General features: G+C 46.1%; 1 protein-coding gene across 4 annotated transcripts in view; it reads right to left on the bottom strand.

Moving 5' to 3' along the window:
• Nucleotides 1-12,046, bottom strand: part of ADCY1 (adenylate cyclase 1) — a 153,225-nt gene that overhangs the window by 92,481 nt on the left and 48,698 nt on the right. For all 4 annotated transcript variants that reach the window (XM_058534764.1, XM_058534765.1, XM_058534768.1 and 1 more), the window contains exon 4: nt 8,067-8,178. In XM_058534764.1, coding sequence (XP_058390747.1) covers nt 8,067-8,178 — 112 coding nt within the window. The remainder of the gene's footprint in view (nt 1-8,066; nt 8,179-12,046) is intronic.

Below are 12,046 nucleotides of genomic sequence, written 5' to 3'. Positions count from 1 at the left end.
CCACCCCAATTACGCATGAAAATCAGCTGCCATTCCTCAGTGCACCCCCTCCACCATCCTAAATCCACTGTGAACCCTGTCCTGTGCCAGGCAATGGCCACACTGGGGCTGAGAAGCTACACCAGTGAAATGAGCTTTCACTGGAAACAGTCCCTGGAGGATTGCTGGGGTCCTGACCAGAACTAAGGACTGTGTTCTCATCACCTATCACCTCTGAGGAATGGGGCCAGGACCAGCCCACGCAGCCTGGCTGATAAGAGGCCAAGCTGGAACTCAGGCTTGTCTCCACAGCCAGCACACCGAGCACTATCCACGGCCTCCTGGAACCAGCCAGGGGACGTCCGCTTCATCCAGCGAGTTCACTTTTCCACTGAGAAAACTGACCTCCAGAGAAGAGCCCCGTCCATGACAGGTGGTGGTAGAGCAAGACTGAGCCCCAGGACAGGTGTCTCTCCATCAATTCAAAGGGATGTGGCCAGTTTCCCAAATACACACGGACATCAGAGCAAACACAAATCCAAAATGGATCCAATAAATGGGAGAAAGGTCAAAAATATTGTGCACATCTGTGGCCATCAGCTGTGGATAAGGGGTAAACAAACCGCCAGCTAGTGGAAACTAAAGCAAACAAGCTCACGCTCTGTGTTTGTCTAGCTGCCTGGCAGAGACCTTCATCAAGAAAGATGTGTTTGGACTGCAGCTGTGTGTGATTTTCTGAGCCTGCATTCATGGGGGTCAGCGCATCCTCCACACCCAGCCTCAGATACAAGACAAGCATGTGGGAGGAAAACACGTCCCATGGGCTCCTCAAAACAGGACTCAAGCAGATTAGAGTAAAAATATATTTAAAAAAATACACAACACCACCATTGCACAAAAGAAAAAAGATAAAAAGCAATGAGTAAGAAAAAAATGAGGCCATTTTAATTTTGAGCTTCCTAGCAGTCACCTCAACAAGTGGAAAAAGGATCCAAACTGAACTTCAAGAGATGAAAATACAATGTCTGGGACGGAAGCTATACTGGGTGGGTAAGTGGCAGGTCACACACTGCAGGAGCAAAGACTAGTGAACTTGAAGGCACAGCAGTAGAAACCATCCAAAATGAAATAAAAAGAAAAAAAACCCAAAAAAACTAAAAACGATCATCAGTGAGATGTGGGGCAACTTCAAGATCCTGACATGGCGGGAACCGGCGTCCCTGAAGAAAGAGGGGAGCGGCATAAAAAGTATCTGAAAAGGAGTGACTGAGGTTTTTTCCCCAAATATGGTGAAACTATAAACCTACAGATGCAAGAAGCTTTTTCAATAAACTGCAAGCACGAGAAATGTGAAGAAAACTACACCAAGGCACATCGAACTCAAATTGCTTAAAAACGGTGATGAAGAGAAAATCGTAAAAGCAGACAGAGAAACAAGACACATTTCGTACAGAGGAACAAGCAATTGACAGCAGACTTCTTGTTGAAAACATACAAGAGACAACAGAGCAACAACTTTAAAGTTCTAGGGGGGAAAAACTGTCAAGCTAGAATTTTATACCCAGTGAAAGAAATTCCAAAAAATAAAGGCAAAGTAGTTTTTTCAGAAATACGAAAACTGAAAGGTTTTGTCATCAGCAGGCCCACACTACAAGAAACATCAGAGGAAGTTCTTCAGGCAAAAAAAAATAAGCACATATGGAACTATGCTACATGTGTGCCACCTAAATGAATGAAGACCAACGGAAACAGAACAACGTGAGTTAACACATAAAGTATTTGATTGTTATTTATAACTCTTTAAAAGAGAACTGACTGTGTAAACAAAAATAATAACAGTGTAGAATGGAGTTTATAACAAGAAAGAGTAAAACGTACAGCAACAATTTCACAAAGGCCAAGAAGAGAGAACTGGAGGCATGTCACGTGAGCTTGTGAGCTGTGAGTGATGTGGTGCGATAAATCCTGGGATGCAGACCGTTATAAGTGAAAGAGACCTTCTAGAGACCTGGAGCAACCGCGAAAATCACAAAACAAACAGCTATAACCAACAAGCCAACAAAGGAGGTAAGAAGGAGCCACAGAACATACTCAGTAAACCTTAAAATGGCAGGAAAAAAAAAAAAAAACAAAGAACAGATGGGACAAAACAAGAGCAAACAGCAAGATGACAGACATAAACCTAACCACGTTAATAGTGCAGATAGGCTAAACACCCCAGGTAGAAGCAGAGATTGTCAGATTGATTAAAAAAAAAGAAAACACTTTAAATAAAAAGATGCAAACAGATTAAAAATAGAAGGATGGAAAAAGACATGCCTTCTGACAATAATCAAAGGAAAGCTGGAAAGGCTTTATTAATATCAGAAAAATTAGATTACCAGGATAAAGAGTGTTCTTTCTGAATGATAAAAGAGTTAATTTATCAAGAGGACCTAACAATCTTAAAAGTTGACATATCGAATAACAGAGCATGAGAATACACGAAGCAAAAACTGAGACAACTGAAAGGAGAAACAGAAAAATCTATAATTATATTGGAGAGTTCAATACCCCTCTCTCAATAATTGAGAGAACAAGTAGCCAGAAAATCAGTAAAGATATAGAAGATATGAACAACCCTATCAACCAACTGGCCTAATAGATATTTATAGAACACTCCAGAGCACAAGACCTCTACAAGAGCAGGATACACATTACTTTCAAGGGTACATGAGTCATTTACCAAAGTAGACTATTTGTGGGCCACAAATTTAAGAAGATTCAAATTTTAAAAGTATGTCCTCTGACCAAAATAGAATTAGATTTGAAGTCAAAAACAGAAAGATCTTTGCAAAATACCTCAAAAAAATACTTCTAAATAATCCATGGGTCTAAGAAAAATGGAAAGGGAAATGAGAAAGAATTTGGAACTGAATAAAAGTGAAAACACAACATACCAGTAATTTTTGGATGCTGCTAAAGTACTTCAGAGGAAGTTCACAAAGTTAAATGCTTATATTAGAAAAGGAAAAAAGGTCTCAAATCAAGGGCCTTAGCTTCTACCTTAAGGAACTACAAAACAAAAGTCAAATTAAAACCAAAATAAACAAAAGAAAAAATAATAAAAATCAGAAAGGAAAATAGAGAAATCAATGAAACCAAAAAAAAGTTCTTTAAGAAAATCAATAAAATTGATAAACCTCTAGCCAGTATAATCAGGAAAAAAGGGAAGACACAAATTACCCAAATCAGGAATGGGAGAGGTGACATCACTAGAGATGTTAAAAGGATAACAAGGAAATACTGTGAACTTTAATAATTTTGACAACTCAGATTAAATGGACAGATTCCTTGAAATATTAAAAAACACCAACCTGGGCACAGCCCTGTGGCTCAGTGGCTAAATTTCCACATGCTACACTTCGGCAGCCCGGGTTCGCGGGGTTGGATCCTGGGCACAGACCTACTCCACTCACCAGCCATGCTGTGGCAGTGTCCCACATACAAAAATAGAGGAAGACTGGCACAGACGTTAGCTCAGGGCTAATCTTCCTCAAGCAAAAAAAAAGAGGAGGACTGTCAACAGATGTTAGCTAAGGGCAAATCTTCCTCAGCCAGAAAAAAAAAAAATACGACCAAGCTCATTCAAGGAACAAAAAAGATAACTTGATTAGCTGTATTTAAAGAAATTGAATTTGTAGTTAAAACTTCCACAGAGACAACTCCTTGTCCAGATGGATTCACCAGTAAAGTCTGTCACACACTGAAGAATGAAATAATACCAATTCTATGCAAACTTTTCCAGAAAACTGAAGAGGAGGAGCTACTCCCAAACTCTTCTGTGAGATCAGCATTACTTTGATATCACATAAAGACAACATAGAAGAGAAAGCCAAGGACTAATATCCTTCAGAAACACAAGGAAAAAAATCTAAACAAAATGTTAGCACACATGTACACATTCACACATGTACACCTACACACTCATATTAACATGTGTACATGCATGCATGTACATGTATACGGTTGCATACATGTACACAAGTCTCTTATGTGTACACAATGCACTCACACGTACACATACACACTCACATACATATACACACATGTACACACACTCACGTACACACTCACATACATGTACACATACACACACCCAAACACATCTCTTACTCCAGCCAACCCACCACACGGCTCCAATGTGTGCAGCACCTGCTCTGTGGAGTGCGTGTACTTCTCTTGATAAAAGTATTTAATCCAGTGTCCCAAACACAAGCAAGTGTCCTGGTGAAGAACCAAGCAGTGAATAAAAATGGAAATATCTTATATGCCAACAAATTGAACAACCTAGAAGAAATGGATACATGCCTAGAAATATATAACCTATCAAGACTGAATCATGAAGAAACAGAAAATCTGAACAGACCAACTATTAGTAAGGAGATTGAATCAGTAATCAAAAATCTCCAAACACAGAAAAGTCCGGGACCAGATGGCTTCACTGGTGAATCCTACCAAACATTTAAAGAAGAACCAATCCTTCTCCAACTCTTCCAAAAATAGAAGAGGAGAGAACACTTCCAGACTCATTTTATGAGGCCAGCATTACCCTGATACCAAGCCTGACAGGATGCAACAAGAAAAGAAAATTATAGGACAATATTCCTGATGAACACAGATGCAAAAATCCTCAACAAAATATTAATAAACTGAATTCAACTGTACATTAAAAGAATCATATACCTTGACCAAGTGGGATTTACTCCAGGGATGGAAGGTTTGTTAAGTATCTGCAAATCAAGCAACGTGATACACCACATTAACAAAATGAAAGATAAAAATCATATGATCATCTCAAGAGATGCAGAAAAAGAATTTGACAAAATTCAACATCCATCTATGATAAAAACTCTTAACAAGCAGGTATGGAGGAAACGTACCTCAACATAATAAAGGCATGACAAGCCCACAGCTAACATCAGAGTCAATGGTGAAAAGACGAAAGAAAGCTTTTTCTCTAAGATCAGGAACAAGACAAGGATGCCCACTCTCACCACTCTTATTTAACGTAGTGCTGGAAGCCCCAGTCACAGCAATTCGGCAAAAGAAACAAAAGGCATCCAAATTGGAAAGGAAAAAGTAAAACTGTCTCTATTTGCAGATGACATGATATTATATACAGAAAACCCTAGAGACTCCATAACAAAAACTGTTAGAACTAATAAATGAATTCAGTAAAGTTACAGGATACAAAATTAACAGACAGAAATCTGTTGTGTTTCTACACACTAATAATAAACTATCAGGAAGAGAAATAAAGAAAACAATACCATTTAAAATTGCATCAAAAAGAACAGAATACCCAGCAATAAATTTAACCAAAAAAAAGAAGGTAAATCTTCCGATTTGAGGAGATGCTTGGAACACTGACATTTTGAGGGAGCATGTGATATCCCCAGAACAGGCCCAGTGGACCCCCAGCTGTGTGCCCCGGGTGGCGTTGCAGATAGAAAGTAACAGTAGATGTCACAGCTGGGCTGGGGTGAGGGCACAGGCCTCGAGCATCAGGTGGCGCTCAAGGAGCCATGCCAGCAGCCGCTGTAAAAAGAAAGAGGCAAAGAGACATCTGAAGTTGTATTCAAAGCTAATGAAGAAGGAAGAGGACAGGACAGGGAATGTCCGGGTCACCGTTTCACACTGTGTTTTCCCGGGGCCCACATCTCCGCCCCATGCTCTCCCATCGAGGGGAGGGTCCATCTCTGAAGCCCCTGGAAGTGGGTGGGCCCTGCATCTGCTCTGAGAGCACAAGCAGACACGGGTGGGCCAGCAGAGTGCCCATGCTGGGAACGCTACCATCCGGAAAAGAAGAGACAGATAACTAGACTTCATAAAAACTAAGACACTGCCCTTCCTACCACACTGTTAAGAAAATAAACAAACGGGCCAAAGCTGGGGAGAAAATGTTTGCAAATTGGATATCTGACACAGGATGAATGGAGGATCTATAAAGACTCCTGTACCTTCTTGGGGGGTAGGGGGCCAAGTGCTGCTGTTAGAGACCTGGAGCTGTGAGGGGGTCTCCTGGGGACAGTGGAGGGGCAGCCTGGTGGCACTGCTTACCACCGAGTCACTGATCAAAGGAGGCCCGACCCCTCAGGGACCATAATGCTGACCTCCAGCTGCTGGGAAGACAGATGGACAACGGGGCAAAGAGCGCAGAACCTCCTGTCGGCAGCATGTGCCCAGAGAAAAGGCCCCCGTGGGCCAAGGGGGACCCTCATCCAGAAGCTTCCTCGTGAGGGGGTGGGAGGAAAGGCCAGGCCTGGGAAAGCTCCTGCGTGCGCTGTTAGAGCCCTCGGCCAGTCACAACCACCCCCGGATCCACCCGGCATCAGACAAAACACACGTCTGAACCCAAATGCGGAAGGGGCTAGAGCCCACGCTGTAACAGCGAGCCGCACATCCGGGCACCGGCCACGCTCACACCCTTCGCTCCTACCTCACGCTTCCCCCGAAAGCACGGGAGTCTCTCTGGTAGGGAGGAAGACCCAGGAGGCTTGCTCCCGGGAGGGCAGGTGCATCTGTTTGGACCGAGTCACAGCTGCGCTCCAGGAACAGGCCCAGTGGCTGCCAGAGCAGTACGGGACAGGCGGCCCCGCACCCCGCAAAACGCCACTACAGCCAGAAGGGACACCCGTCCCGAGCGGAGAGCTAGCTTCCTGCTTTCATCCTCAGGAAGACAAAGTAGCCTTCCCTAACGGGCTCCCACAGAACACTGGCCCGGGCTACCCATGGGGCACCACGCGAGAAACAGTTCCGACACTCATCCACTCAGGAGCAGGCAGGGACCTTGCAACCGGACATCTCAGGACCCCTACTACCCCCAGGGAATCGCGGGGGTTGCGGGGCAGCGTCCACAATCCCGCACGCCCCCTCTCCATCCTACCTGTCTCCTTTGCTTACCCAGGAGCCTGCAGTCGGCTGCCCAGTGTTCTCCCACCTGCCCTCAGTCCCCTAGACTACTGCCAGGTACAGCCAACCTGGCCGTCCTCGGCCCAGTGTGACCACTGCCACTCCACATACAGGTCAAGGGCCAATTCTGGGGCCTGGCGTTCTGTGCCCTGCCCAAGGGCCAGCCTGAGTCTGTGGCCTGCGTGGTACCCCTCACCCAGCCCTGACACAGGTGGTACTTTCCTCACCACTTCTGGCCACTGCATGAGCCAGGCCCAGCTGGGGGTCCCCTCCTTATCTTCATCGGGGCACGTCCACTCTTTCTTCCAAGATCTCTACTGCCACCTCCTCTGAGAAAGGTTCTCACTGGACAGTTTGCGGCTCCCTCCCGCCCTCTCACAACCACCCACTCAGGGCCCCTCTGCATCACCTTGGGCGGGGCTAGACGGGAAGGTGAACTTGGCTCCATGTCCTTATGTCCCCCATGTCCTCCCAGGGCAGGGAAGGCGGGTGTTGGGATCCAGGGAAACCCAGGCCGTCAGAGGCCTGCACACTGCAAGCCAAAGCTGTTAGTCCGGCCTTCGCTTGACCTCTGCAGGACTTAGATGTGACCTGTCCCAGGAAGGTCTCAAAACCCCAACCATCAGCCTGCCATGGCGAGGGGTCCTGGCATCGTGAGCCATCACCAACTGGCCCGCAGCAGGCAAGTTTCAAGTCCAGGTAGTGGCGGGCCCGGAGCGAGGGCCAGTGCAGACCTGCCTCCGCAGGGCCCTCCACCGAGGCAGACCTCGGGCCAGGAGCTGTGATGGCCAGCGACGTCTGCCATGGGGGCAGAAGGCAGCGAGGTGGCCTGCAGGCATCCTTACCCGCACACAGCCTCACAACACAGCCAGGGCCTCCTGCCTGGAACCCTTTATTGGAGGCGCTGAGTGTGCTAGTGCAAGCATTTTCTTATCTGCAAATGCAACGCTCAGGTCCCAGGAAGCGAATCAATGAACAGTGAGGCTGAAACAATGGGTGACTAACAGCCGTGCTGGGCCAAACCGTTTCACAATCAGTCCAGGCCACATCTCCAACACAGGAATCCACCTGGCACATCCTTACCCCAGAAGCAATTCAAATTACACTTGAACAAAGTGGGAGGTTGCGCTTACCGTGGCTAATTCATCAAACTTGCCGAAGAGCTCGTTGAGGAGTTTCACCAGCTCCTGGGCCGTGCACTGCGAAGCCAAGCCCGTGAAGCCCACAATGTCTGCGAAGAGGATGCTGCAAGAGAAAGGGGTGCCAGGCTGCCCTCCACAGGCAGACAGGAGCCAGCCTCTTAGACAAATTACAACCCCCTGGGGTTGTATAGACATTTACAAGTCACCTTAAAATAGATCTCCCCATTTATTCCTCAACACAGGCTGGAAATGAAGGCTTCTTTGTTCCCATTTTACAGGTGAGAAGACTGAGGCTGGGAGAAGCTATGGGAGTCCCTCATGGTCAGAGAGGGAGTAAACACTGGAGCCATTCAGAGCTCCCGATGACCCCTCCCAGGACAGGAGGGAGCAGCTCGGTGACCCACAATGACCCCTCCCAGGACATGGGGGAGCAGCTCCATGTCCACTAGACTTGCCCCTCTTTGTGAGGTGGCCCCCTGACAGGGTCGTGGCTAGTGGCACGTGAGCAGAAGTGACATGCTTTTAAGAAGTGAGGGGCCCTCTGCACTCTCTTTTCCCCTCCTGCCAGCTGATGCAGGTGACACAAGGCCGGGGCACGGTCAGAGCTCACAAAGGATTACTGCACGGCGTGGAGGGGCTGCCCCTCCATCTGCTACGAGGGCAGGGGCCCACCTCTCTGGGGTCGAAGGCTCTCTATGCCAGGCATCCATTTACTACAGAGCCTGGGTCACTCTAAACAACAGAGTGTCCACCCACGGCGCACAGCCATCTTCCTGGACACTACTAAGACTTTAAAAGTCTTAAATAGTGAAGCAACATGGCAGGACAGAGGGAGGACAGAGAGCTTGTAGAGAAACAGAGAGCCCTCCCCGAGCCATACACTTGGGAGAAGCTGGGGTCTTCCTGAAGAGTCCTCCAAGCAGCCCAAGACCCCATACGTGTGATGGACGAGGGAGATGTGACCAGGGGCCTGTCTCAGGATGAGGTGCTCCTCTGAACCCACATGGGAGAGGCCAAGGGACCTGATCACGGAGCCACTGGACCAGCACCCAGGTGCCCCTCCAGACCTGAAATGCCAGATCTGCATTTTCAGTAACACCTCATTGCCAAAAAGTGGGGACCCACATCATATGCAGGAAGTGGAGGCCCTTGTTATAGGCAGGAGGCGAGGACTAGTGTCATAGGCAGAAAGTGAGGGCCCTCATTATACACAGAAAGTGGGGACTCACATCATATACAGAAAGCAAGGGCCCACATCATATGCAGAAAGTGGGACCCACATCTCAGAGAGGCTTCTCCCTGATGAGACCCTCACCCCACCACATGTCAACCATGCCCTGCCCATGCGCAGAGAGCTGCTGTATTTACCCCACGACAAGTCTCATGTCCTATCATAATCGCCTAACTGCAGGACAGCATCCCTGAGACTGTGAGAAGCTTGAGGATGCAGACCCTGACTTGTACATCCCACAGCGTCTAACACAGAGCAAGGGGGATCAGTGTCTGGGTTCTGAGCAAATGAATGAATGAATGAATGAGTAAAACCTGGGTGTCTAATCCTAGACATGTCACTTAGAAATGTCACTAACTGATGCTGGTGAGCTGAGAAAAGGAACTGCAAGGGGCGGGGGGGGACAGTTTTTTTCCTTCTGTTTTGGTACAAAATTCAGGCTTATTTACATCTCGGAGAACCTATCATTGTTCCCTTCCTTCTCTACTTTATAACTAATAATTCATTCATACACCTTTCTCTATCCACTAGCTTTTCAGTCTCTGGTCATTCATTTGTTCCACAAACACTGACTAAGCACTGCCAACCCCCTGCCTTTCCTCCTCCTCAACTACTTGTAGGTAACTTCCTCCCCTGAAGCACCCCGACACCCTCCATTCACACGGACAAGCACGTGTGGAGGGCCTCTTACATGCCAGGTCCCTCTCCTCAGGAGCTCAACATCCAGGAGTAGAAGGCTCAGAGCACGGAGGAACAGAGGCATCAACAATTTCAACAGTACAGTGAAGCGATGATATGAGAAGGCCAGAATTCTGCAGGAAGGCATGGCACCCACTTTGTTGATGCACTTAGGCTAAAGCGAGGTCCAGAGGCCACCCAGGAATTATCCAGACACAGCAGAAAGGAAGGAAGGAAGGAGGGAGGGAGGGGAAGAAGGAGAAGGAGGAAGAAAAGAAGGAAGGAAGGGATCGAAGGGAGGGGGGGAGGATTGATTCAGAAGTACAAATGGCATGTGTAAAACTAAGGTGGGTGAGAAACCATATAATGACTTGTCAAAGGCCAAGAGATGCAGACTGGTCAGAACATGGTACCAGCAGTAAGCAGCAGAGCACGAGTCTCCATGATGAGAGGCTCCCGAGAGTCACCCAAGGAAGGGCAGGAGGGGAGCAGGGGTTAGAGCTTAGACTCCAGTGGGACTGTCCAGCTCCACCATTTACAACAGAACCCCAGGCAACTTATCCAACACTTCCACATGTCAGTCCTTTCATCTGTAAAATGGGAACAAGACTAGAGTCCATCTCACAGAGTTGTGAAGGTTAAATGAATTAACAAACATAAAGCACTTAAACTAATACCTTGCACCTGATAAGAGCTCAACAATTGTTTATAATTACTTATAAGTTTGTAAGTGTTACAATACAACAAATATTTATTGAAGGATTTATGTGCTGGGCATTGTTCTAGGTGCTTGGGGTTTAGCAATGAACAGAAGATTCAAACATCAGTGCCCTCGAAAAGCTTCCATTCCAGTTGGGGGAGGTAGACACTCACAGTACGTCAAAGGTGACAAGAGTAACTATAGAGAAACATAAAGCAGAGAAGATGGGTATGGAGCTGTGAGCAATGTTAACTAGGACTGGTCAGGCGACATTTGAGTCCTGAAGGGAGGAGGGAGGAAGCCATGAAGATACTAGAAGAGGGTTCCAGGCAGAAGACACAGCAGGTGCTGCTGCTGTGACTTTTGCTGGGTACAGAACTCTCATCTATTTAGTTCAGCCCTTGAGTATGCCATCCCACCGCGTTCTGGCCTCCATGGTTTCTCATGGGAAATCTGCTTAAAACCTTATTGAGGAGCCTTGTACGTGATGAGTCGCTTCGCTCTGGCTGCTTTCGAGATTCTCTCCTCGTCTGCGGCTTTTCACAATTTGATTATGATGTGTCTAGGTGTGAATCTCCTTGAGTTGATCCTAATTGAGCTTCTTCAATGTGCAAGTTAATGTTTTTCATCACATTTGGAACATTTTGGGCCACTGTTTTTTCAAATATTCTTTCTGCCCCTTTCTCTCTTTCCTCTCCCCTGGGACTCTCATTATGAGTGTGTTGCTACACTTGATGGTGTCCCTCAAGTCTCTGAGGTTCTGTTCATTTTTCTTCACCTTTGTTTCATTCTGTTCTTCAGACTGGGTAATCTCAATCAACCTATCTTCAAGTCCACTGATTCCTTCTGCTCAAATCTGCTGTTGAGCCCCTCTAACGAATTTTTCACTTTAGTTATTGTAGTTTTCAAATTTAAAATTTCTACTTTTTTTATAATTTCTATTTCTTTATTAGTATTCTCTATTTGATAAAAAAGAAATCATTCTCATATTTTCCTTTATTTAAACACAGTTTGTTCTTTACACATATTTAAAATAGCTAATTTAAAGTTTTGTCTAATAAGTCCAATGTCTGGGCTTTTATGGGACAGCTTCTATTGATTGCTTTTTTTATTCCAGTGTAGGTCAAACATTCTTGTTTTCTTGGATGTCTCACATATTTTTAATGAAAACTGGATAACATAATGTGGCAACTATGAAAATCAGATACCCCACCTCAGGATTTGTTGTTGTTGCTGTTTATGTTGTTGTTTAGTGACTTTTCTGAACTAAATCTGTAAACTCTGTATTCTTTGTTGTGCAAAGCCACTAAAGTTTCTGCTTCATTAGCTTAGTGGTCAGCTAATGACTGAACAGAAATTTCC

This window comes from Diceros bicornis, chromosome 41, assembly GCF_020826845.1.
Source record: "Diceros bicornis minor isolate mBicDic1 chromosome 41, mDicBic1.mat.cur, whole genome shotgun sequence".
NCBI lineage: Eukaryota > Metazoa > Chordata > Mammalia > Perissodactyla > Rhinocerotidae > Diceros > Diceros bicornis.
Note: the sequence above shows the minus strand (reverse complement) of the source record. Positions and strands in the feature narration are given on the sequence as shown.